The sequence below is a fragment of the Ambystoma mexicanum genome, chromosome 8, assembly GCF_040938575.1.
Source record: "Ambystoma mexicanum isolate Mex_15411 chromosome 8, UKY_AmexF1_1, whole genome shotgun sequence".
Lineage (NCBI taxonomy): Eukaryota > Metazoa > Chordata > Amphibia > Caudata > Ambystomatidae > Ambystoma > Ambystoma mexicanum.
In genome coordinates this window covers 161,751,719-161,775,946 of record NC_090929.1, presented here as the reverse complement: position 1 = coordinate 161,775,946, position 24,228 = coordinate 161,751,719, and the positions used below count along the sequence as shown (strand labels likewise).

General features: G+C 43.3%; 1 protein-coding gene across 5 annotated transcripts in view; it reads left to right on the top strand.

Annotated features, from left to right (window-relative positions):
* The window catches only part of CAMSAP1 (calmodulin regulated spectrin associated protein 1), a 1,201,485-nt gene that overhangs the window by 502,139 nt on the left and 675,118 nt on the right, over positions 1–24,228 (top strand). For 2 of the 5 annotated variants that reach the window (XM_069609553.1, XM_069609551.1), the window contains exon 6: positions 20,725–20,784. The exons of 1 other annotated variant lie outside the window; for it this stretch is intronic. In XM_069609553.1, coding sequence (XP_069465654.1) covers positions 20,725–20,784 — 60 coding nt within the window. Of the gene's footprint in view, positions 1–8,227; positions 8,249–20,207; positions 20,241–20,724; positions 20,785–24,228 lie in introns of those variants that run through there. 2 more of the 5 variants (XM_069609552.1, XM_069609555.1) reach the window with 2 other exon arrangements.

Sequence of the window (24,228 nt, the reverse complement as noted above, 5' to 3'; positions counted from 1 at the left end):
GTTTGGTGGACAGTCCAGGGCCTAATATTTTTCATTGATGGCTGATTTTTGGAGAAAATTATGATTTTAGTTTTCAGTTTATTTATGGCCAAGTTGTTGGTGTCCATATAATGGGCTAAGTTGTTCAGCTGGCGTTGGAGGCCAATGGGCGTTTGATCAAGCAGGATCATATCGTCTGCATATAAGATTCGAGAAAGCTTGGAGCCACCAAAGTTCGGAGGAAAGGAGCGCACAGTGGATTCCGACTCTTTGAAATCACCCAGAAAGGCAGCAAAAAGCGCCGGGGCCAGCGGACAACCTTGCTTGACTCCTCTTTTGGCTGAAATTTCCTTTGACAGAGACCCTTGTTTATTGAGACGGACACTTAACGTGGTGTTGGAATGCAGTGCCATTATTGGATTCAGGATCGCCTCTGGGCATTTCCAATTTTTTAACTTGTTCCACAAAAGCGTTCGGTCCACTTTATCAAAAGCCTGCGAGAGGTCGATGAAGGCCGCGTATACTGTCGGGGCCCCTTGTTTGATTTTCGCCTTCAAGATGTTGACTATCAAGATGTTTACCGACGTGCTTCCATTCTTCTTGAAGCCAACCTGAAAGGGGTCTCTGCAGGGGGCCGAAAGCGCCCAGCGGCGGAAGCGGTCCAGCAGAAGAGAAGCAAATAGTTTTCCCAGGATATCCAACAAAGCTATGGGCCGATAGTTACCTGGTTCATCTCGACTTCCTTTTTTGAAGATGGGTATTATTATAGCTTTGGTCCAGGATAAAGGGATTTTCCTACTATCGGCACAGTGTTTGAAGAGAAGACTTACAAAGGGAACCCATTCCTTGATGTAAGTTTTTAGGTCCAAGTTGGAGAGGCCGTCAGGGCCCGGGGCTCTAGAGGATTTCAATTTCTGAATGGCCATAGATATATCTGTCTGATAAATCGGCCCAAGATGACTGTGTCAACTCTACCCGCAGATTTATGGTGGAGTGTGGGGTCGTAAAAAGCGCTGTAAAAAATTGAACCCAGGCTGCTTCTGACACTGCGTTGAGCATATTGTTATGTGTGTTGCTCTGCGAATGGTTTATCAGATTCCAAAAGTCAGCAGTTTTTTTTGAGGCAATGGCTCTTAACATTGCTTCTGCGTCGTTTTGATATATAACTGCTCTCCTTGATCTTATCCATGATTTGTAGATTTTGTTGTGGTTTTCGCACATGTCCCACGCTGCCCGTGTATTTGCAATCGTTGCTCTGCGTTTTTGTTTTCTTAACTCCTTCTTTTTCTCTGCTATGAGTTTGTCATAATTATGAGTAAAGGATGATACCGTTGTTCTCCTAGGCCCCATCTTCTTTCTATGTTCAATCGGAAGCGGAAGGTAGTTGGGCCTCTGTGTCTTTCCGGAGGTGTTAGGAGTTTTAGCTATCTCAGCGTAATGCTGGGTTAGAGAACGCACATTGGCCGCAGTAAGGCGAAGCCGGGTTTGTTGGGAATTCGTCTCGATGGAAGGAGAATACTGGTTACACAGCTTGACATCGGCTGACCATTCCAAAATGAGCATGTTCTGATCGCTTGCCTCCGTTTTCACCACCTGGTAGTTGAGAATTTCTGTGGTTAGTGCCTGTGAGACAAAGATGTAATCTAGAGTTGCTGTCGACTGGCCTCTTTCCCAGGTTGGAATGTGAGTATCTTTGCCCAGGATCCACGCTGCGTTGTGCATCCCTCTTGCAGCCATGAGGTTCATCCAGGCTTTACCTCTATGTTCCGATTGCGTAGTGGACACGTCCACAAGATCTTGTTGGTTACTGTGGCTGCAATTCGCATTAAGATCTCCCCAAATTATTGCAAACTGGGTGTTCCATTCCAGCATAATTTCATCTATGGTTTCAGCCATGATTTGACAGAAGTCTGCTGCTGTTGTTCTTTGCGGGTTCCAGTACGTGGTTATCAAAGCTAGAGGGTGCTTATGACCGGTTTTAGTACCAGGGCGTAAGCTGTCAGCCTTGTAGTTCCACTCTATCAGGACTGCCAGAACCCCATATGACCTCTTCATGGTCTTGATAATTGTCCTGAACAAACCGCGATTAGAAGTCCGACAGACGGGCGGCCTAACAGGCCCTTAATAGCTGGTGAAGTCTCAATGTCAAATCCGTCCATCGACAGTTTTTCTTGGAGCCAGGTCTCTTGGAGACAGAGGATATCAAACAATGCTAGATCTACGGTGCTGGGTTCCGCTAAGTGGGTGTGTCCTCTCGTATTCCATGAAGCCAGGATCAAAGTCTTTTGGACACACAACTCGCTGGCTTCGGAGGATGGTTGCTATCTAGATCGTTTAGCACTCAGCGCGCCTTTGATCCAGTTCCAAGCACCACCTACTGAAGATGTTTTTTCCCTACCTTCGCTCTTCCTGGTAGGTGAGCCTTGCCGATATTTTCTTTGGATGTCCTTTCTTGGGGCCGGTGTGTAGACTCCGGTAACATGTCTCGGCACATATGGTCGATGTTTGTCCATACATTGTTCACGCGGGGTGTCCCTGTTCTTCTCAATGCGGCCTCTTCTATTAGAGAAGTCAGATACAGCCACCGCATACGTTCGGGCGAGAAAGTGTGTTCGTCGGGATGGTTCGGGAGAACGAACTTGTTTATCTGTCCATCGAGTTACTTCCGGTGAGTGGCGTGCGTCTTGGTTTAGGCCCCTAGGTGCTTTATTCTTGTCCACTGAGTCGCAGAAGTGCGCTTTTAAGGCTTCTCTCCGTGCAGAGCGATAATGAGACGGGCTTTGGGGTTTATAGCTGCTGGCAGCGACCCTATCTTCTGTCCGATCACTGGTGTTTTCCGGGGATATTATTTCTGATAACAAGAACCCCAAGGATTAAGTATATGAACAGGTAAGCCTTGGCCTTGTTATCACTGTGATAGGGCTGAATCCATTTAAAGTCATCAGATTTCAGTGGTGTCCAGTCAACTCGTCGAAAAAAAACTGGTCGACTGCAATTTGGTCGACGCAATTTGGTCGAAAACCAAATGGTTGAATTTTTTTTTATTTATATTTATTTTTCGGGTTTTCGTTTAGTTAAAAAAGGGGTGTTTAGAGAAAAAAAGGGGGTTGGGGGGGACCCCCCCTCCCCCCCAAAAAAAGGGTTAAAATAAAAAAATAAAAAAATTCGACCATTTGGTTTTCGACCAAATTGGTTCGACCATTTGTGTCTGGTCGACCAATTTTTTTCGACCAAATGTCTGGCAACCGATTTCAGTTTCTTTAGACTGACTGTCGAAGATATGATTTTCAAAACTGTTCTTCGGTTTAGAATCATAAAATTGTCTTTACTGGAGATTTGTTCAATTTTGAACAAGCGGGTCTGGTTCTTCCTGTTCACTTCTGCCTCACGAGATTGTACACGGCCTCACGAGATTGTACACGGCTGTGTGAGTTGTTATGATGGGATTCCGAATATCCATTTTGGCGATTTTTCTTTGCAGAGGTGTCCCTTGAGGCTGGCGGGTAAAACGTTGTTTCCTCTGAGGCTGCTCTATGAGATGTTGAGGTCTTCCTAGAATGAGCTTTCCGTGGTGGGGTAGTTATAGCAATGGGCCGCTTCTGAATTTCTATAGACTTTGAGTTTGCAGCTGTTGCAGATTCATCGGGATGAACGGAGATGTTTGCTATAAGACTTGAGTCCAAAAAGTAATTTGCTGATTTTGGCGACTGAGTTAAGTCCGTAGTAGAGACTGTCAGGTTGCCCCTTACGGACACTGCACCCCCTTCTGGGTGGACCTGGGAGGCTGAATCACTTATCTCCAGTTTTTGAAGTAGGAACTGGGCGGTCGACCTTTCCGTCTCTTCTTTTCTGCTTAATTTTAGTGTTTTTTTTTTCCCTCGGGAGGGAGAAACCTCTGACTGGAGCCAGATCCCCCTGTCAGTGCTTCGCTCACCATAGATCTATTTGGCATTGTTGAAGCTGAGGGTTTATTTCGGAACAAAGGTTCTAGTTCCTCCCTGTCTGTAAATGCATAGGTCTGTGTGGATTTGTGGACCACCGCGTCCACAAGTCTTCCTTTGGAGCATGTGCGTGATGAGGAACAGGGCACGTCTTCCTACGGCAAGTCTTTTTTTTTTGCTGAGTATCATATTTTAGATCAATTGCCGCAATGAAGCCCTCCAAGAAGGTAAGCTTGGATTGAATGATAGCTAGAGATGCAGTATTGTCTTTTGATGTATCCGCCAGGGATTCATAGAGTTTGCAGAACTGAGCCATTTCTATTGTGATGGCAGACATGATCGTTGTCATGTCCTTCCTCCTAGTAGGTGATTCTTTATTCCTCAGAAATTCGGCCTCATTGGGTCTTCCATTCCTGGCAGGTGTAGACTTCAGTTCTATCGATGTTGCATTAGTAACTGAATGTCTCCGTCTCAAGTCAGGTTCATGAGACGGAGAGACCGGTTTAGGTATATTCGAGTGGGCTGGAATAAATACTTGTGCACACATCTCTCTTTGGGATGGATATACTTTAGGCTGTAGGAGATCCAAGATCTCTGAGACTCCATGCCGAAGAGGCCTGGTCTCGGGGACTAGAGACTGCGGCACTATGCACGGCGGAATAGTGAGGTTAGCTGCCCCTGCATCTAGTTGCGGAGATACTGATTGCACTGGGGTAGTGATCATTGAAGATTGTGGGGGCGGTATGGACGAGGATTGAACTGCTATAGTGGTTTGCCGAGAGTCCAGAGCCTGAGGGGCATCATGCTCGTCTGACACTGAGCTGGGAGCTGCCACCTCTGCTGTGTTCCTGCACCTAGAGGCCGGCGGGGTTTGCTCCAATGCTTCCAGTATCTCAGCATCCGATGGTTCGGCATCAATGAGTGCCTTTCTTTTCCCCTGTGTCTTAAAGAAGTTCAAGAGGGCATTCGACAACATGGGGGTTGAAAGGAGACTTTTCCCCGATGGTCTTTTTTTATGGGCTAGCGGAGGCCCCGTTTGTTTCGTCTGTTTAATATTCTTTCCTTTTGGGATCCGCCTGATTTTGTTGTGGTTTGTTAGACGGAAAACTTTTACCAATGAGGCCTTGGGACGGGACATTTCTCTGAGTCGCCTTCCCTTTTTTTTTATATAAAGGTCTTTTTATGTTAGACTGTAGGGACGGATTTGGACTCCCTCGGGATACAGGGGAGAGGTCCGAGATAGACTCGGATTCTGATTCTGAAATAGCTTCAGGGGGGCCTCTCATCCTTTGAGGGGTAGGGCGGGCAGCCATGTTCTGCTCGACGACCCTAGATGGAAGAGGGCCCATAGGTGAATCCACAGTACTAGGATGTAAAAATTCCTCAGAAGACAGGGCCAATGTTGCTGGGACTATGGGAGACCACGAAGATAGGGTTTTCCTTGCCTCATTAGGTTCTGTGGTCAAGACCTCCAAAGGAGCGTGCATCATGGCCGTGGTAGTTTGTAGGGGTAGAGCATCTGATCGAACAGTCAGTTGGTCGTGCATCTCAAGGGGGGTTACATCCTGTGGCTGGAGCTGCGTCTGAGGAGATGGCTCAGAAGGCTTAGGCACATCCAGCATTGCCTTGGTAGAGACAGGCTGGGATACCATTTGACCAGGTCCGCCTGCCAGAACCGCTTCCCTCAGGTCCTCCCCTGGGGTCCTCCGACCCTCACAGGGGGCAGACCACTCGCCGAAGCGGTGTCGGGGCAAGCAGCGCTGGCTGGCGGGAGCATGTGCACTCCTAGGCCGTAGTTAGCGGCGGAGGAGATTGGAAGCTCTCCAGGGCCTGTCACTGTCACAGGCCCATTGAAGACACAGTTAGTTGCCGCAGAGTTCAAAGTGGGGAAGGTCCTTCCGGGAAGCAAAGAGTTTGGTGCTTTTATTCCACTAAGGCCATCTTGCCCCAAAAAAGGGCTAGTAGACTTATAGTTCCTCGCTTGGGCTGAGTTGGGCAAAGGAGCAGTCAAAGCAACCACCGGCAGGTCTGTATTGGAGCTCGTGGGTAAATAGGTCTGCGTTAGAAGCCGGGTTTTTTTGACATCGCTTCGCAGGAGGCGCTTCTCCGGGTCTTCTTCCATCCCAGAGGGGCTCCGAAAAGGCACCAAAAGGTGCGATAGGGGAAGGGGGTTGGGGGGGAGAGAGTTGGGGAGAAGACAAGAAGTAGGGAACAGGGACAGAAGTGAGGAGCTAAGAACGGGGGAAGGCAGGAAAGCAGGAAGGCAGGAAGGGAAAAGTACGGGGAGGGTGAGTGCCCGGGAGATAGAAATGGGGATGAGAGAGGAAGGAAGGAAGGAAGGGGAAGGGAGAAGGGAGGATGTAGCGCACGGGCCGCCTCGGACAGCAAGTCACTGTTCCTTTTCAGCAATGAGGGCAGAGCACATGAAGATAGGACGCAAAGCAGTTCAAAGGGTCATGATAAAGTCAGACGGGAGGGGTGAATAAGACAGCCTACCTCCCGTCGGTGCTGCACAAGCCTCCGCTCCACTCTTCACGTCCTGATGCGGACTGGTGCAGACTGGAACTCTGCCCGGAACTCCGCGCGCGCTCCGCGCGGAAACAGAGTTTTTGAAGGAAGTGGAGGCTGTTTTCCTTAAAGGTGCAGGTCGCTGGAAAAATAGCGTGGAGACAGGAGAAGCAGCAAAAACACGTCCTTTCCAAGCAGTATCTGGTGCAGACTGGAACTCTGCCTGGAACTCCTTATTAAGGTCGGCTACATAAAGGTTAAATGAAACGGGGCCTAAATGGCAGCCCTGTTTTACGTCATGGTTAATCCGACTACTTTCACTAAGAAGGCCCACTTGATTAATCCTCAATTGAACTGAGGTGCCAGAATATAGCTCTCTGAGGAAGTGTAGAGTGATAGTCTCCAAGCCTCAGTTCTCCAGTTTCTTCCAACCCCTGTGTGAATCATCACAGTGTCAATGGCATCTTTATAGTCCATAAAGCAGTTATAAAGAGCTTGCCCATTACATTAAAGTGTGGAACGAATGAGAAGTTATGAGGTCCACAAATTGCTGCCTCATCTGCAGACAAGCAGAAGCATTGACAACTTCCTGGCTCATAGAAAATCACCATTGACTCATGGACTACGTCTGTAGTCTTGCATGCTTGACCTCCACTTATTCCTCTCCTCTACACTTCCCAGTTCACCACTCCATTTGCCCAACAATGTTTCATTTAATTCCAGCGAGGAGATTGGTAAATTGTTAGACGCAACTGTTTTAACAGAGGCATCCAAAGGTTTATCTAGGATCTGTATTTTTTTCAAGAAGTATCTTCTCTTAGAGATTCTCTTCTCCCTTCTCGAAGATGTCTAGCTATGTACCTTAGATCTCTAAGACACCGGTTTGCACATTTCCATTTGGCATTCTCACCACAAATTCCTTGGGTAACTTAAGCAAATTAATAATTGTACCTCAGTCCTTCTCTTTGGTTTGAGCACAGCCCCACAGTGTTAAAAAATGACATAACATTTCAGAGTTTGATATGGTCGGATGGGGAAGGTGTTCAAATCCACATTTTCCCCTGCCTGATTGATTAGTTCATTTGAGCTTCAAATCCACAAAGGCCTTTAGCGGCCTTGCAAGGCTAACTTAAAGTTGCTTTTTTCCCCGCTGGGTCAGTTAATAAATTACAAGAAATCTTGCCTCACTCCAACACAGGACCTACCCTATTTTGGTTGTATTTGAGACACTATTCCAGCCAGTGTTTTTTCATATCCAGGAAGGATTCAGGCTTTACATGCTACTTGTGTTTGGATGTTTAGTTTTACTCGACTTATGGCTAATCTTTATCAGGTCTTGTGTCATATTGCATCTTGGGTCTTAGTAGTATCCTGAGTGTGACTATGTAGGAGAGGGAAAAACGACTCCATCGGGGAAAATAACCTGAAGCAAGACCTTCAATTTTAAGCTACTCTGATTGGATCCAGAGTGAGTTAAGTTATAATTCTGCTGGTGGATGTTAAGTTAAAACTTATCAGTGCATGTTGCATTTTCCTGTTCTAATCCCGTAGTTACGTCACCTAGTGGCACGACTCAAGGGAGGAATTCCTGTGTGCTATGTAAACAGCGTAGTGTTCTGTTCCCTTTCCTATGTTCTGGGTGGTTACCATGGCGTCTATACCAATGCTGTGGGCGTACACGACAAACGCTGACTACGACGCTGCAAGACGCCATGTGTTGCCATGGTTACCTGACATACGCTGGTACGGCGGGACGTCAGTACCAAGCCTGCAGTTAATAAAGGGACACCGTTTCCATGGCGCCAGTGATTCCAATTTAAGTAAGTACTTGGCGTTCAAACCGCAGAGATTCTCCTGTGTTTTGATTCTACTGACCCTGCTTCTGTATCCTTGACCTCTTTATTTGAATTATGCTTTTGTACTATTTCGTTCTGGCTTCCTGGCTAACAAACCTTGCTTCTGTTCTATGGATTAATTTTAGATTACCCTTTATCCCTTGCTCCTGCTGATTTCCACAACCTTGTGCCAAAGGTGTTAAATGGTCAGAAGAACAGCCCAAAGTCCTGAGTTAAAGCCTTGTGATAGATGCTCTTCTTTTTTTGTTTCGAATATTTAGCACACGTTTAAATGCAGATAACAGGACTTTGTGCATACTGAACCAGCTAATTGAATGGACTAAAACAAGTAAGTCAAGTATCTGAAAATGAACATTATGAATAGCTCCATTGTAAGGTTCATCATAAAGAACTTGATTGGTTAGTAATAATCCATCTTAACATGGGGGTATTCAAAAACTATTTCCAAAGATAGATCACCAATGCTCTCCTTATAATTTCATATTTTAGTGTAGTCAGTTAACTGGTTCACCCCATCATACCGAGATCAATTGCTATGTAGGCATTTAAAACCTGGTATGCATGTTCTAGCAGGGCCCAGTTGGCCTAGGGTGTGAACGTTTGAGTCCCAAAATGTCTTAATTACATGGAAATCAAACATTTCTAATATTTCCTCGGTTTGATATCTCTTACATGACCAATGCTGATATGGGACACGTACTGTAGCAGACCACCACCTTTGGACTAAATTCACAGGAATTCCGCACTTTGGCTACCTTTGGTCACCAAATGCTATTTTCCCTGAGGTTTATTACGGCAATTTCAGTGGTAAGTTGTCTGTATAAAGAAGTATTTTGCCAGGTTTAAAGTGTGGCCTTTAACACTAATCTGACCACTCGGACATGGCAGTCTGGGCTTTCGTTTCTTCACCAATTGCATTATGCGACTTTTTTGTGTTGGTCACATCCATGGCTCTTAATATTACAAAAGAAACCCGGCAGTCACAGCAAAAAATAAGAAAAATATAAATTGCTTGAGGTCTAAAAATGTAAGCATGCAAAAAGATATGTCCTTTCTACTGGCTTCTGTGCAGTATAGCACCCTGACAATCTCGTGATGTCTTTCCACTTGCTACCTGCTCTCTAGTTCCCTGGATTTCCTGGACGATTTTAATACCCTCCAACCCATAGATGCATGGTGCTACTTGGAAGGTGTCTTCCATAATCACTGTTTATCAGCATCTTCACTTATCATCAGCCTCCTCCCCCACCTCTTCAGCCCTCCCAATAACTCAGGTCTTTGCTTAAAGGAATAGTGTGCTCAAAAATATCATTGTCCTGAGCGTTCGGGCATGTGGTTTTAAGAATACGTTGATCGATCGTAAAAACATTTCCTTTGCACCTTACCGTAGTTTTCCTCACTTTTACACATGCAAAATCAGGCAGCAGTGCGCAGCTATCTTGTGCCAATGTTATCCGTTTATACATCGCCCTAAGGTGAACTGCCCTGGCAGCACTAAATCGTATCCCCCACCCCTGAAGCTGACATCCTAACGATATTCTCCGCCTATCTCCATGACGTTGCTGTGCAGTGTAGCCAAACGCGCCCAGTCATCACCTATGTCTTGACGTCAGTTAATGCAGAACCCGGAATATCAACACACATCCTCTCACAGCAGAGCGTGTCCCAATTCTGAATACAAAACACTATTTTTAAAGGAAACCGCAATACTCTGCAATTTAGAATGTGCTTTTATTTCACAATAAACGCTCCGAGGACATCTGCCGATTTCCATATTCGAGCACATTGGTAATTTCTTTTTGTTCTCGATCCACCAATTTTTATCGTGAGTCACACGGTGTTCTTTTGGTTATAAGAAGCGCATTGCACGCACCGTGAATCGCAACGCTTCGGCATCAGCTTGTTGCTAGACCACTGTAAACAATGTCAAGTTGCTCTGTGTCACTGGTTCCGCAAAAGGGCATATCGGCTCGGGGCGATAGTTCCAAAACAGCGTGATGGAAAGCCAGCCATTTAGGTGTATCTGCAACTGCCATCCATTGGTATCTGGAACTGGTGACACTTGCAGAATGGGAAGATGTAGCTGTAGTAAACATAAGAGAAATGTCTCAGTAGCCGTTCTTTATTCTAATTGATCAATTTACACTAATTATGCACCGTGTGAAAACGAATGATGAACACAAACATGAAACAATGGAAACGCAGAGAAAGTATTGTGGAATGTTGGAGTATACGATGTGCTTGAGAGGTTAGTGCTATGGAGTATGTTTAGCTCACAATGGGATGCCGATGCGGAAGCTGACGGAAGAATTCGAAGAACACATAGACAGCATTTTAACGGTATATTAGTGTAGAATTTGGCGTTGGTGGAACCTGTGGAAACCCAGACATGGACTACATGCATTTTGTTGCTAGACTGCCCAGGTGCCCGGGACAAAGACAAGTACACCCAGGTTTTTTTTGCGTGTCATTACAATTCAACAACCCATCACAATGTTAGCCAGCAATACCGGTCATAAAATAAAACCTTGACTCGTTCATCTATAAACTCGTCTACAGTAAAACCTGCATCATATTCGGCATTTCCATTCTCTCGGCATAACGCAGATTGACACTGTATCTGTATAGCATCCTCCAACAGGCACTTGTTGCGTAAAGAAATTGAGAAAGAGGATACAATTGAATAGAAAATGTGACGCTTTATTTGCACAATTGACAAAGATGATACATTTGAAAAGACAATTTGGATGTATTTTTTTGGGCAATTTATACTTTTAATAGCTTTGAAATTCAAGTTCAATAGATTTCCATTGGTCATGTACAATGCATAAACATTTTTGAGCATATAAATAGCAGCTAATCATTTGAACCGGTAAGTGAACTGTTCCACAAGTTTTGCTTTTGGTGGACAGGGCACATTTTCAATGTTTTGTGGCAATGTATGTGTGCTAGTAACAAAATCATGAGCGATTTCATGAGTATGCATGTCCAACACAGTCAAAGTGAGATCTTTCACAAAATCGAATTCCCTTTCCTGCTATATTGGCTTGACCACCCATTTTTTGCTTCTTTTTGCAAATGCCATTGTGTAAAGAAGCATCCCAAAGTTTCCCACAGTTCTCGATAGTTCTCTCCCTATGTTCTTGTTATGCGCTAATACTGCTAGTAGTGTTCGATATTGCATCCCGTCTATGCAAAAATGCAATCTCTTGGGCCTGTACTTTAGGCACAATGTTGTGGAACACCTCAAAATGTCCTATGTGATAGTATTCTGCGAGTCCCTTCAGATGATAACGCTCCATGTGCACATTGGTGAAAATGTAGGTTTTCTGTCCACTAGTGGACGTTGGAACAGTGGTGCATCAATGAGCGCAATTTTTCAAGTAGAATTTCCACAGACCTATCACAAGTTTTGGAGCACCACCAAAGATGTTTGCTGAAAGACTGGGACCACTGTAAAATATTTTCAGAACCCCTTTTTTACCAGTAGCTGTGATTTTTTTTTTAATTGATTGATTTGGCAACGTGCCATACATCAAATTAATGGCAAATGTTTGGAAACTGCTCTCGCATGGCCTTGGCTATTGAAACATGTCTGTCAGTGGCTATGAGGTCTATTTGCATTCCCCTCGATTGGACATCTTCCATGGATTGTATAAAACCATGTTTCTCCATAGCCACTGAGGATTTACATTAGGACACCTGCACGACCACAGAACTCAGAATTTGTTTAGTTTCGTTGTCCTGAAAGTGGTATGTGCAGTACTTTGCTGAAAATCTGGGGCTGTCACACTGTCCATAGCCAGCTAGCCTGAACCGTTTGCCTGAGAATGTCCTTTCAATAGAAATGTGTTCAATTTTCTAGGCTTGACTAATAGCAGGGAATAAAAATTCTCTTTGACATTTATAGTACTGCGTTTTAGCAAGGAACTGAACTCCCACAAATTGACAGAAGCTGGACAACTTACTAAAAGAAGAGCCACTGAAAAGTAAAGCTGCTGCACACAGTAGATTTCCAGCTGGCACTTTGCCCAGCGTCGGTTGAGCTTAACATGAAAACGTAGCATGGATCAGGGCACTGGTGGCTTGGATTTTCAGGTTAATGCCTTGTCGTACACGAGTCACATTCACCAATGGCTCCCCGCATACTTCCCCCTCACTGGATGGACACATTTCAGCATCAGTATAATCTGTACCAGCCAGCTGTCGAATACAATGTATTTGTGCTCCTTTATTAGACTATCGTCCTGCATGAATGTGGTTTGTGACTCAACTGTGGTGGACATATCGGGCAAACTAGACACACTGAAGTCGAGATCTTTGGCAAGTTCCTCGGTCAATTGCGTTGAGGCTTCAGTGTCTGTTATTTCAGATGGTGTTATTTGCACACGAATTGGAGAAACCATCATGTCGATTGTTTATTGGTGGCCCTTTTTTTGTTTGCGGGTGTAGATTGCGTGAAGTGGTCACTGAGTAATTCAAAAGCATCTTCCTTATATTCAGTTTCTTCTTCATCTTGTCGAGTTCTCACACTGTAGCAATGGTCCAAAGACACTTTGCTTGCTTCGCCGGTCACATTCAATTCATTTTCTGGCCATTGGGCATAAGCATCTCGAGTCTGCTTATTGACTGGAGCACACCGCGCCTCAAATAATAGTTGCTCCATGGTGAAATCTGTTTGGCAAGCAGAATTTTTGGTTTCATTGGTTTACACTGGTTCTGGGGAAGCCATGTGTACAATGGCCCCTGTGCGTAATATACCTTTGAAGTGTACATGCTGTTTGGCACCTTGGCCGGTCCTGCCCTGTCAGCCCTGCCACAACAAGTGAGCGTGTCCTTGATTCAATGAAAAATTGAAACAACTATTCATAAAAGTTCAGCTGTAAAAGTTCTTTTGTTGCTGATGTTGATGGCACAAATGTACTACACATTGTATACTTCGGGTTGCAGCACAGTGTGGGAAAATTCCCTGTACTGACCGCTGTCACTGGGGAATGTGGCTCTAATGGTACCAACGACACATGCAGGTATTACTCGTTGAACGCGGTATCCGAGCCTCCCATGAAGCCACCATTTAAATGCATGATAGGGTACCTGTACCACCTGTGGAGGAGAAAGATACAAACTGTATTTAAATGAACATAAATGTATCGAACCTTAGTTGAAAATGCAATCTTGTATCCTATGGCATAGTTGCCAGTACAAATGTTACTTCATGGATCAATCAACTTGTGCTTTAAAGGTCGTGTAGACACATTAAAAAAGTGAACAGCTATGCATTCCGTAACGTTTGGGGCACAAAGAAATATTGTTTCTTGGTTGTACGTGAAAGACACATAAGATAACCACTATGATTTCCCCAAATTGCGAGTGATGTATAGAATTGCAAGACTACATTAACTTGGCGGTGATAGATCAAAGTTACGACAATATTGGAGACAAACATGACATTTCAGTGGCCTAAGCGACATCAGATCTAGAGTGCACTTACTCGTTAATTAGATTGCAAAGGCAAGCTGTTGTGCGAAGTTTGTGCATAAGCACCATCATAATCCTCAACACAGACCTTGTGAGGCAGGCTGCCCTGAAGTCATGCAGCTCGGTAACGCATATCAGTGGTGTGTCTTCTTTTAATATGTAGGCCGAGCATAACAGTTCTCGGCAGCAGCAGTTCTCCTCCTCGGTTGGGATGACCTCGCACCGATTGCAGGTACACCAGGTGGAGACGTCGTCCATGCGACTAGATCCGGCTAGATCTAGTCGCATGGACGACTAGATCTGATCCGACTAGATCAGGCTGTTGATCCGGTGATTCGTCCTCCCAACTGTCGTCTGAAGCCCCATCATTTCCACATCTTTCTCTTTCGACTAAATTCCGCCTCGGAATACTCTGGCTTGTACTGGTGAGGCGGTATTGCTGCCATCATACGACAAAACAAAAATAGATAGTAATGATAGTACTAGTATCTGTTTGCATGGGCTACGAGCACCGAAGATAGCTGAACAGAGCAGAAACGAGCTGCAGGATGCACAAAATAAAACTGTGAAACGCTTGAAAAAGCAACTCTGATGTTGTCTGGTTAGAGGTGGTCTGTTTATACTTATTGAGGAAAAAGGCGTCCTGCCATTTCCATGGAGACACGTCTTTTCTTGAAGCACAGAGAACGTTAACACGAGACGTGCATTGGCGTTGTGAAATGGGCCGTGCGTGTCTAGTGATGTCAGCTTCAGGGGTGAGGGATATGATTTAGTGCCGCCAGGGCACTTCACCTTCGTGCGATGGATAAACGGATAAGATTAGCACAAGATGGCCGCACCCTGTTGCCTGATTTCGCATGTGTAAAAGTGAGGAAAACTACGTTAAGGTGCATAGGAAATGTTTTTAAGATCGATCAACGTATGCTTAAAACCACATGCCCGCACGTACAGGACAATAATATTTTTGAGCGCACTATTCCTTTAATTCGAGGATGTGGCTTCTGTACGTATTGCAGCTGACACCCCCAATGAAGTCCCTTTGCATTTCAGGTTTGGTTGGGCTGTGCATTCATCAAGTTTAAATAAGTCTTTAGTAGCTGTGCGCTCTGAAGCCTGTAGATATGGAGCTAAACTTTCTATAGCATGTGCGGCTAGATTTTCTCTACAAACAGTAGCACACATTTGAGCCAAACATTGTGTTTTGATTGTAGGCCATTGTTCCGAGAACATACAGTAGTAGGATATTATGATACATTTTTGGTTACAAAAGCTCTGATGCAGAGGTTCCATGGCTGATCCCCTTTTCAAAATGTGCCTTCAAGCCGGTATACTACAAATGCCATTCCTATGAAGCGCAAACAAGCGTACATAGGCTTTGATTCAGCATAGTACATCACTGCGCTTGGTGCCATATTGGGGAAGGCAGTAAGTGACTATTCTACAGGCCGTAAGTATATAATGCAACGTGTTGGGCATGGCTAAAACCCTGCACATGCAGATGTGCAGTTAGTTGCTTTTAGGCCTGTTAGCTACAGAGAAATAAATGTGTGGTTTGATGCTCCTCAAGGCATCACTTGTTGGTCGATATTAGACATGACTATGACCATTGCTGTAGTTTCACTTTGATTGGATAATTTGCCACCTATATTTATGTATAAAATACGGAGCATGTTTCTGTGGGAATTAGGCAAGAAATGCACATTTGGATATGCAATAGTATATTCAACATGGACAAAATGAGAGGGTTTGGTTTCCTGTATCTCCTATATAGGCATCTATTCATAATCCAGCATTTTTTCAGGCTGGCTTTCCATAGGCTGTGGGGTAAAGGCTTTAGTTATTGAACATGATTCACTCTGCCCCATTAGGTTACTCCATCTTTTTTGACTAGAAAGAAGTAACCTCTGATTCCGTAAGACATTAATGGAAGTGTTTATAATAGAGGATATCTTTTAAAGAAACAAGCTCAGGATACATTTAAATATGGAAAGGACTAAGGCTTTCTACTGGGAAATATGGATGTAGTTTGAATCCAGTGTCTAGATCAAATATTGTTAAACAGCTTTATGGTTGAATGTATCCAGTTTAGATGTTATTAAAATCCAAGTCATTAAAGAATTCATTTGAGGTCCTTCTGATATTCACCCATTGTGAACAGTCGATTGTTCACGATTATTATCATCTGTTCCACACAAGGGTTCAACTTGCAAACGCATCTCCTAGAAGTGCCTTACTGTAGAACAGTTTCACAGCATTGAATGGTTCATATCGTGAAAAGACTGGCATAGCTATGGAAGAAAATGTATGCGAAAGTGCATGTATATGTGTTGCCACCCTTTGTCTGGGTTTTGGTCTACAATTGACAGTTCACTCTCTTGTTGACACTCAGTTCTATTCTTTGTGGCAATTCACTTTTTTAAATATTTGTTGTGTGACGATCCTCCATCCCCACTTCCCTATCCCCACTTACTTGAGCAATTCAATGCGAGTTTACTCTTGCATGCTTGATGCTTTTACAAAACACTGAAATAAATATGTTTCATGTAATTACTTTGTGCAAGAAGCATTTGCACCCTGCCCCCTGCAGTGTTTTGCAAACTTCTGTTAACCTTTTTATATCAAGTAAACGTGATTCACACACTGTAAAGAATGTGATGAGTATTCTGCTTTTTGAAGTAAAGGCATTGTTTTGGAGCCTCTCATATTTATAGTTGGGCATTTCATCGCACAGTACTTTTGCTACTTTTACTGTTAGATCAGCCATTTCGTGGAATTCTGCAAAGAATATGCTTCTATGCAAGATGCATTCTACCTCAGCGCTGATCTTCGAGCCCTTTGAATAGCATGCATGCAATTGATGGGATGCAGAATAACTCGGACACCAAATAATCGAACCAACTCAGGAAGATGACAAAGTTTGCGGTTTTAACATCAATTGTCTAAAACAGGGAGTTACAACGGACATCAACGGACGTTCGCTCGAGCTCTCGGTAGATTTTACAAAAAATCACATTTATATAGTACAAATCTGTCCCGGGTGACGTCATACTGTCAAATAAAAACCTACAAGGGGTTGTGATAGGATCAAGGGGACCATCTTAGTATACTTTCTATAAGGGGTGGGATTGTGATTGGATATCTGTCAGGTGGACAACTTATGCCTACCTCTAATGCATGTCATCTTCAACACTATTAAGTACACAGTATATAATTGGCTCTCAAATTATAAGGCCCTTTGTTATATGGCCCTCCACAATTGGTTGGCACGCTAGTGCCATGTCTGAACATTTGGTTCACTTATCAGCACGTAAACTCAAACCCACGTGCAAGGAGGTGGACTTGACTTTACCTCACCACCCAATTAGCTCAACATCTCATCACCCATGCCTTCTGCCATGAAGATTGTCTTTGAACTTGGCTTTGTAGAGTATTCTTGTCTCTGGGAATATAAGGGAATGCAAGCATGCACTATCGTTATTCTTGAACGCCATGCTCAACTCCGTTTCCATCCTTGGCTCACGTGACGGGAGACCACGATTTTGGTCCATTTTGCAGCATTTAAATGTCCTACCTGAATAAAACGTGGCTCGCCTGGTGTTCTTTCTTTGCACCTTAACAAGGGATGATTCAGCTTCTCACGTTCACCACCTTCAAGAATAGATAACCAGTCTTGGCTGCTTCAGCTTTGACACCAGGCCAAACAGCCTCGCCATTCGTGTCCACGATCTCTGCTAATTATTACTGCGACACAGCTCTCGGCCTTTCCTCTCAGTGGGTCTGGGTTTAGTAAATTCATGTCATGAATTTACTAAGCCCAGACCCACTGAGAGGAAAGGCCGAGAGCTGTGTCGCAGTAATAATATACAATGGCGGCTCCGCCTGCAGTCTATTCACTAATGTATATCCAGCTTCTAAGATTTATTTTATTTATTTGTTTATAAGGCGCCGAAAGCCCACAAACATCGGGGCGCCGCATAAAGACAGTCACTCACACATAACAGATGGATTAACAGATACAAAAGCACAAGATTCTTGGCGTGCCAAGACACAGATAGGAAACAGGTACTACTCTGGAATGCTTAGTTCATTTGAAAAGGAGAGTTTTTAATTGCTTTCGAAGCCTGAGGAGGTCGCATTCAATTCTCAGGTTCAGAAGCAGTTTGTTCCAGTGGTAGGCAGACCGATTTGGGAAGGCTCTGCCCAAACCGTTTGATTTCCTGTGGAAGTTAGTTGTAATAAGCCCTTGAGCCTCAGATCTTAGAGTGCGGGTTGGAATGTAGCTCACAATTTTGGACTTAAGGTAGGCCGGAGCTTTTCCGTATAAGCACTGTGTGGAAGTGTCATTGATTTGAACATTAGTCTTCGACCCTTAGCCAGTGTAGTTCCCTCCGCTTCACTGATATGATCGGATTTTGCCTTATGCTTCATTATTCGAACAGCAAGGTTCTGAATATGCTGGTATTTTGTCAAGCATTGTTTACTGGCACCCAATAACAGGGCATTACCATAGTCTAGTCTAGAGAGTATAGTCGCTCTGGCTGTGGTAGCACAGTTCGATTCATTGAGTACAGGTCTGATGGCTTTTAGCAATCTTGGGTAGTAGGAGCAGTTTTTACTAACATAAGAGGCTTGAGCATCTGAGCTCAAGGAACCTTCCAGAGTCATGCCCAAGGTTTTGACGCTAGTCACTGCTTGGATATGAGACTCTTTTATCGTGAAAGACTCATAACTGGATGGTAGTTTTGCCCTGGATTGCTTGGACCTGGCGACCATCAGCTCGTTTTTTTTTCCCGTTAAAACACATCCAGTTATGATCCATCCACTGTTCAATGATGTTATAGAGTTATAAGATTACTTATTCTACTTGTTACTGCATCTGTACAGTTATTGAACGGCTTGTATTTTCTGTAGTGCGTCGCACACATGCAATCTTCTTTTCCCATATCAAAGTTTACTCGATTCTTAACTTCGTCATCAATTTCTATAAGGTGCATATTTTCTTCAGCCATTCTGCTCAGGGCATCACGTTTGTCTCTCGTGACGTCACCAGCTCCTCTCCTTGCTCTTTCTCATATTCCCTCTGGGAGTTTCTCCCTCAGATTGTCATCTCTTCGGGGATACATTTTTCTCAGTGTATACTTTTTCTCGAATATTCGCCATGGTATGGTCACAACTGCTAGTGCCAAGCATGGCACAATCTCAGGCTTCCAACATACAGGAGTTAGGGGGGCGGGATTTCCTGCAGAGGCATGTAACTGCTCCTCTACAGCACCTTCAATTATAGGGAAAAAACTTGGTACGTTTTTGTGGGTCGAGATCCATGATGTCAATAATCCATGTAAACAATAGAGGAAGATTATGAAATTGTGTACTTTATTTCTGATCTAGAGGTTCTATTGGTTTTGGGGGTATCGGCATACCGTCCCATTGTACTTTTGACATAGGATGGCAACTGTCCGATGGCCGTAAAAGGTGAGCTATCGCAACTCTGGATGCTGCAGCTGATTGAAGAGTTGTTATGCTTCTTTCCCTATTGTGGCCTTGTTTAATAAATTGGGGTTCCTTGCATAAAATATGGCATGGTTAGGTCATAATGAGTGGTTAGTGGCCTGGCAGCGGAGGAAATGTGAGCAGCTCTTCTGATGTTTTAGACTACGACTCCCATGATCCCACACCATTGACTATGTTGGAATGGGCTGGTGGAAATTGTAGTTCAAGACAGCTGGAGAGCCAGTGTTCCCAGACCCCTGCCCTACCTTATGGCAGTCATTAAGCACCCTGGCCCAAATGCGCTAGGTGCAGAAAACCATGTGATGGCATATTTTTTTAAAGCTCCTTTACGTACCAAGCAAAACATGCTCAGTGTGCAAACAAGTTCTTTTACAACGTAAAGAAATTGCCACAGTGGAATCAAATAGTTCTTCAGAACTGAAGAGGACACTTTCTATTTTGATGGTGGCATGGAGAAGGGGCGCCCAAGCAGTATCAGCGACCAAAAGAAGATCTTCAAAAGGTATATTTTTATTTCAAAATGGCAAGGGGGAGGAATCTAACAGTGAGGGAGGTATCGGCCATTAGATTGCTCGGTCTGCAGACTTCTATCATCATTCATTGATACAGCAAAGGAAAGTGTAGTGTTATATTTCACCAAAAAGTAACCTGGTGTGATTTTCAACCCTAATAAAATTATTTGTTTCATTGCTCATTTGTTTCTGTTAATCTTATTAATAATGTTCATCAACTGTTTTGTTGGCATTGAAACTGCATGGACTAACCTTGTATTTGGTGTGTGTGAATTACTATGATATGTGGAATGTTAAACTAATAGTCTTGTTTGCTTTGATATATACGCCTTAGAGTAGTTTTAAAAAAATGTGAGCTTCTGCTTATAACTTGCTCTACTCCTCTTCCTTTGCCTAACTTCCTTCCCTTGCTTCCTGAGCAGTCTCCTTCCAAGTGGTATTGGAAATTAGTACCTGTAAGTTAACTGTTAGATCGTAACACAAGTTGTCATCCACAAAACCATGGTGCTTTTTTTACTTTTATCTTGTTTGATTTCATGCAATTCTGACATCTGTGCAAACATTTAAAAAAGTTCAATCTTGATTTACCCCAAACATTTGGAAATCTCAAAGATTGTCATTAAAGACAGTTTGAGAAAATACAATATTAGATTTCTTGATAAATTTCTGGTTATCAAATATTTTTTCATCTCAAATTTAGAATTTCTTTATTAATTTGTCACTCAAAGTATTTTTGTCATATGTATGCACTGCCCAATTTTCCCATAGACAATCTGTCCAGACAGCTATGCATACTAAGGTCACTCTAGTATGAATAGCACTCACAATCTCCCTTGTTTCCATTGCATAGTGGATGTTGGACCATTTAAGAATGTTGGCTTGTTCTGTGACTTGTTTAATCCCATCACTGTGTTTTGCTGTTTTTCTCATTCGTGTAAGCCTGATCTGATGCATGCCCTAGCGCATTGCATGCTGGAACCTGTGGAATATGCTCGTGTGGTACAGTATGATTCACATTACAGTACATAGATTTATCCAGGCTGGGCAGCTTGAACTGCATGTGCTTTTGATAAAGTTCTGCAAAAAAAATGCTTCACAACTTGATTGCATTCTGAAACACTGTTGTCGTGCAGGGAACTACTTTAGAATCACATTTACACATACTTAATTGATACCAATATAATGACTGTGTTTGAAGGTCTGTAGCTTCACCTGAGTTGAAGAAGCATTTTTTTTCAGCCTGTTTCGTGAAAAGTATGAGTATTCCACATAGATATACATGGCTTGGATAATTTGTTTATAATGTTGCCTTTTGCTAAATAAGAGAAAGAAAAAGTAATGTACTGTGGATCATAATTATTTGGGGGGTGGGGGAGGTGTTAGCCATTTGCAATCCAAAATTGGAACCTGTGTGACACTTGGATTTGCTAAAGTACCCCCTTTGCTAACTATATAAATGTGTTCAGATAATAATCAATGGCATTTTGGCATTGATTATTCGAAAACCTCTGAACCATTGATAGGTTTTCACTCCTGTTGTGTTGACAATGTTCGTGGTATCTCTTCTCCCACTGTTTTGTGAAATTAATCTATGCATTTTCCTTCTTTAACTGTGAGTTTTGCTCTGCTGTTAATTTTGTTTGGCTACTCTCTTGCATGTATTATTACCCCGCTGGGAAAATGTGAGATGTGGATGAGAGGTTGACACACTCATACCTTTTGTTCATGCAATGCAATGCAACATACTATTAAATAGTGAACGACTTGAAATGGATTTACCAAAAGGGTAGGATGCATTTCATAAGTATTCTCCTTCTGGAAAATATTTTTTTAAACATTGCTCTATTTAGGATTTTTATGCCATGCACCAGAACATTTTGTTGTTCTACCTCAAAGCAGTTTGCAGATTAGTTGCATGCTCCTTTGTGGAATTTGTTGTCTAGCAATATTTTCATACATGTTGACATTTCCATATACTGTTTGTTGCAACCACAAATAAGTTGGGTGGATAACCGTTTCGAGGATAGCTCAAGAGTAGTGTGTTTGCCATGGGAACAAGACTATGACGTCCAGCACTTAGAAGCTGGAGGAGTCTGGTATTAAAGACAATATATATAATCCATAAATATATTGATTCACCCCAGATTCGTAAGCTTTAGATCAATTCTTGGTGGCAAGACCATATCTTTTTCTTTGTTTGTAAGCTGACAACTAATCAAAAAGAACTACAAAGAAGTGTTTTTAAAAAGAATTCCATAACAAAAAAGAATCATTCCATGGCAGAGTGCAAAAAACAGAAAGGTGCTCTGCTTTATTAAATTGTCAGTGGCCATGTGTTCTTGAGCTCCCAGAAGCCTCTACATTCTTATTCCTACTGTGGCAGAGAAGGACCTAGGAATGCTGCATGTGATTTATCCAAAATGCTTCCTCAGTCGTTTATACATTTTAATTTTGTAGTTCTTTTCAGTGTCTTTTTAACCTGTTCTTCATGTTCAATCTGAGCATGTTAATGATGCCTGCCCTCGCTGTGCCAGGATGACACTGAAGGCCTTCACAAAGCATCAACTGTGGTCTCTTAGCCACATTGATGGTTTATCTTTCTCAATTTACACAATTGATAGATATACTCCCTGTCGAACACATCATGTTTCGTCCTGAACATTTGAGGATTGCAAAATTGTCATATTGTAAAGTTTGAGGCACATGTGATTTTTTTTAACAGTTGGCAGACACTAATTACTATAGTTTGTGGTTATGCGTCCATGCGACTAGAGGATAAATCATACGAGTTTTATCAGTGACAGAAGCCGCAGGATCATGGGAGCATTTTTTTTTGACAAGCATGAGAGTAAGTTGTTCAAAGGAATCCTCGGTTTGTGTCAGCTTACTGTAAGTGTACCTGCTATTCACAACCCTGTCCATATTGGCTACATTATTGTAGCCTTCTGTTAGTGGGCAAAACATTTCCATCTAGGCCACATTAGATCTGCTCTCCGATACCTCCATGGTAGCACATTAAATGACACATGACTGCCGACTCTGAGAATTCTTTGCTGATAGACTGGCAGTAGGGTCACTTTGAGTACATGTGGCTAAAGCACCCTCCTCCTTGCCCATGCTGCTTTAATGCCATCTCCCACATCGAAGGGTGAGAACCTCCGAAGGACTGGATAGTTTTCACAGTATATAGACACAGCAGATGATGCTACCGGCTGGCTCAGCTGTCCATGATCAGCCCATCACTATTTAAAATCGACTGCAATGCATTTTTCCCCGGTCACTATCAAATCTCTGTATCCCAGTAGTATTTGTGATCTGTCTTCGGGCAACTCCATTGCAAATGCTGAAAGCCTCTGTCACCGAAGACAAAGTAACAAAGTAATTTTGGTGGCTAGAAAATGGATGCATGAAGATTCCGACTCCATCTCTGAGGAGCAGTTCTTGGGAGGACGTTTTGGATAGGTAGATTTATGTCTTAGGCATTCTGGTATTCGATAACATATTTCTTATTCTGTGGGGTCTCAAGAGATGTCCTCAAATTGTTCGTGGAAAATAAAGGGTTTGAGGAGGGCTGTAATAGCAGTGAGAGAGCCAATGTTTTGAATGTAGGCTTGGAGGCTGTTCCATATTAACTGCTTCTCCACCAAGCTATTCACCCCGAGGTTTAAAGCAAAGAGGATGTAATATGAAGCAGTAGGTAGAGTGGTTCTGAAGTTTTGTTTGCCAGATAGATGGGTTGCTAAATTGTTCAGCCATTTGAAGGCCAACCTTGCCGACTTGATCTACTTTCGATCCCTTACCCCCAACTAGTGCGTATGTCTGCTTTTGAGCACATTGTTACATCTGCGAAGTTTGCAGCCAAGCAGCATGGCTTCATTCTGTACCCTCTGAAGTTTTTCCAACAGGTAGTACTGTAGGCAAGCATACATGGCATTGGCATAAATGGCCCATGAGTTGATTGCAACTCCAATTAATATTTTACAGTGAAGTGATCTTACCTATTTTAGTAGTATAGGACTGCATGAGTTCAGGTAGTGAGTTCAGATAGTTAAATAGCTCTGTTAAGTCAATGTTCTAAAGGATGGGAAATATTGGAGTTTCCTGAGCGATCCCACAGTTTACATTAGTGGTGGTGGCAAAATAGGTGCAAATCTTTGTGGATTCTGTCATTCCGGAGTGACCAAAACCAGGCGAAGGCTTTAGTGGATGAGTAAAGAACAAGTTACTTACCTGTAACTATTGCTCTCCAGTATGGATCTGGCATGGATTCACATGCTCATGAATATTCCCCGTCGTCCGACTGGGCATCCTCGGTAAAAGAAAAAGTTTCACTTTCACTTACAAAACTGCATTTCTCCCATAAACCAATCACTGTCCTCTGGGTCATACTGCCCCCAGCCAATGACAGCCCTCTCCCTAATCCCCCCCTCTGGCAGCCATCCT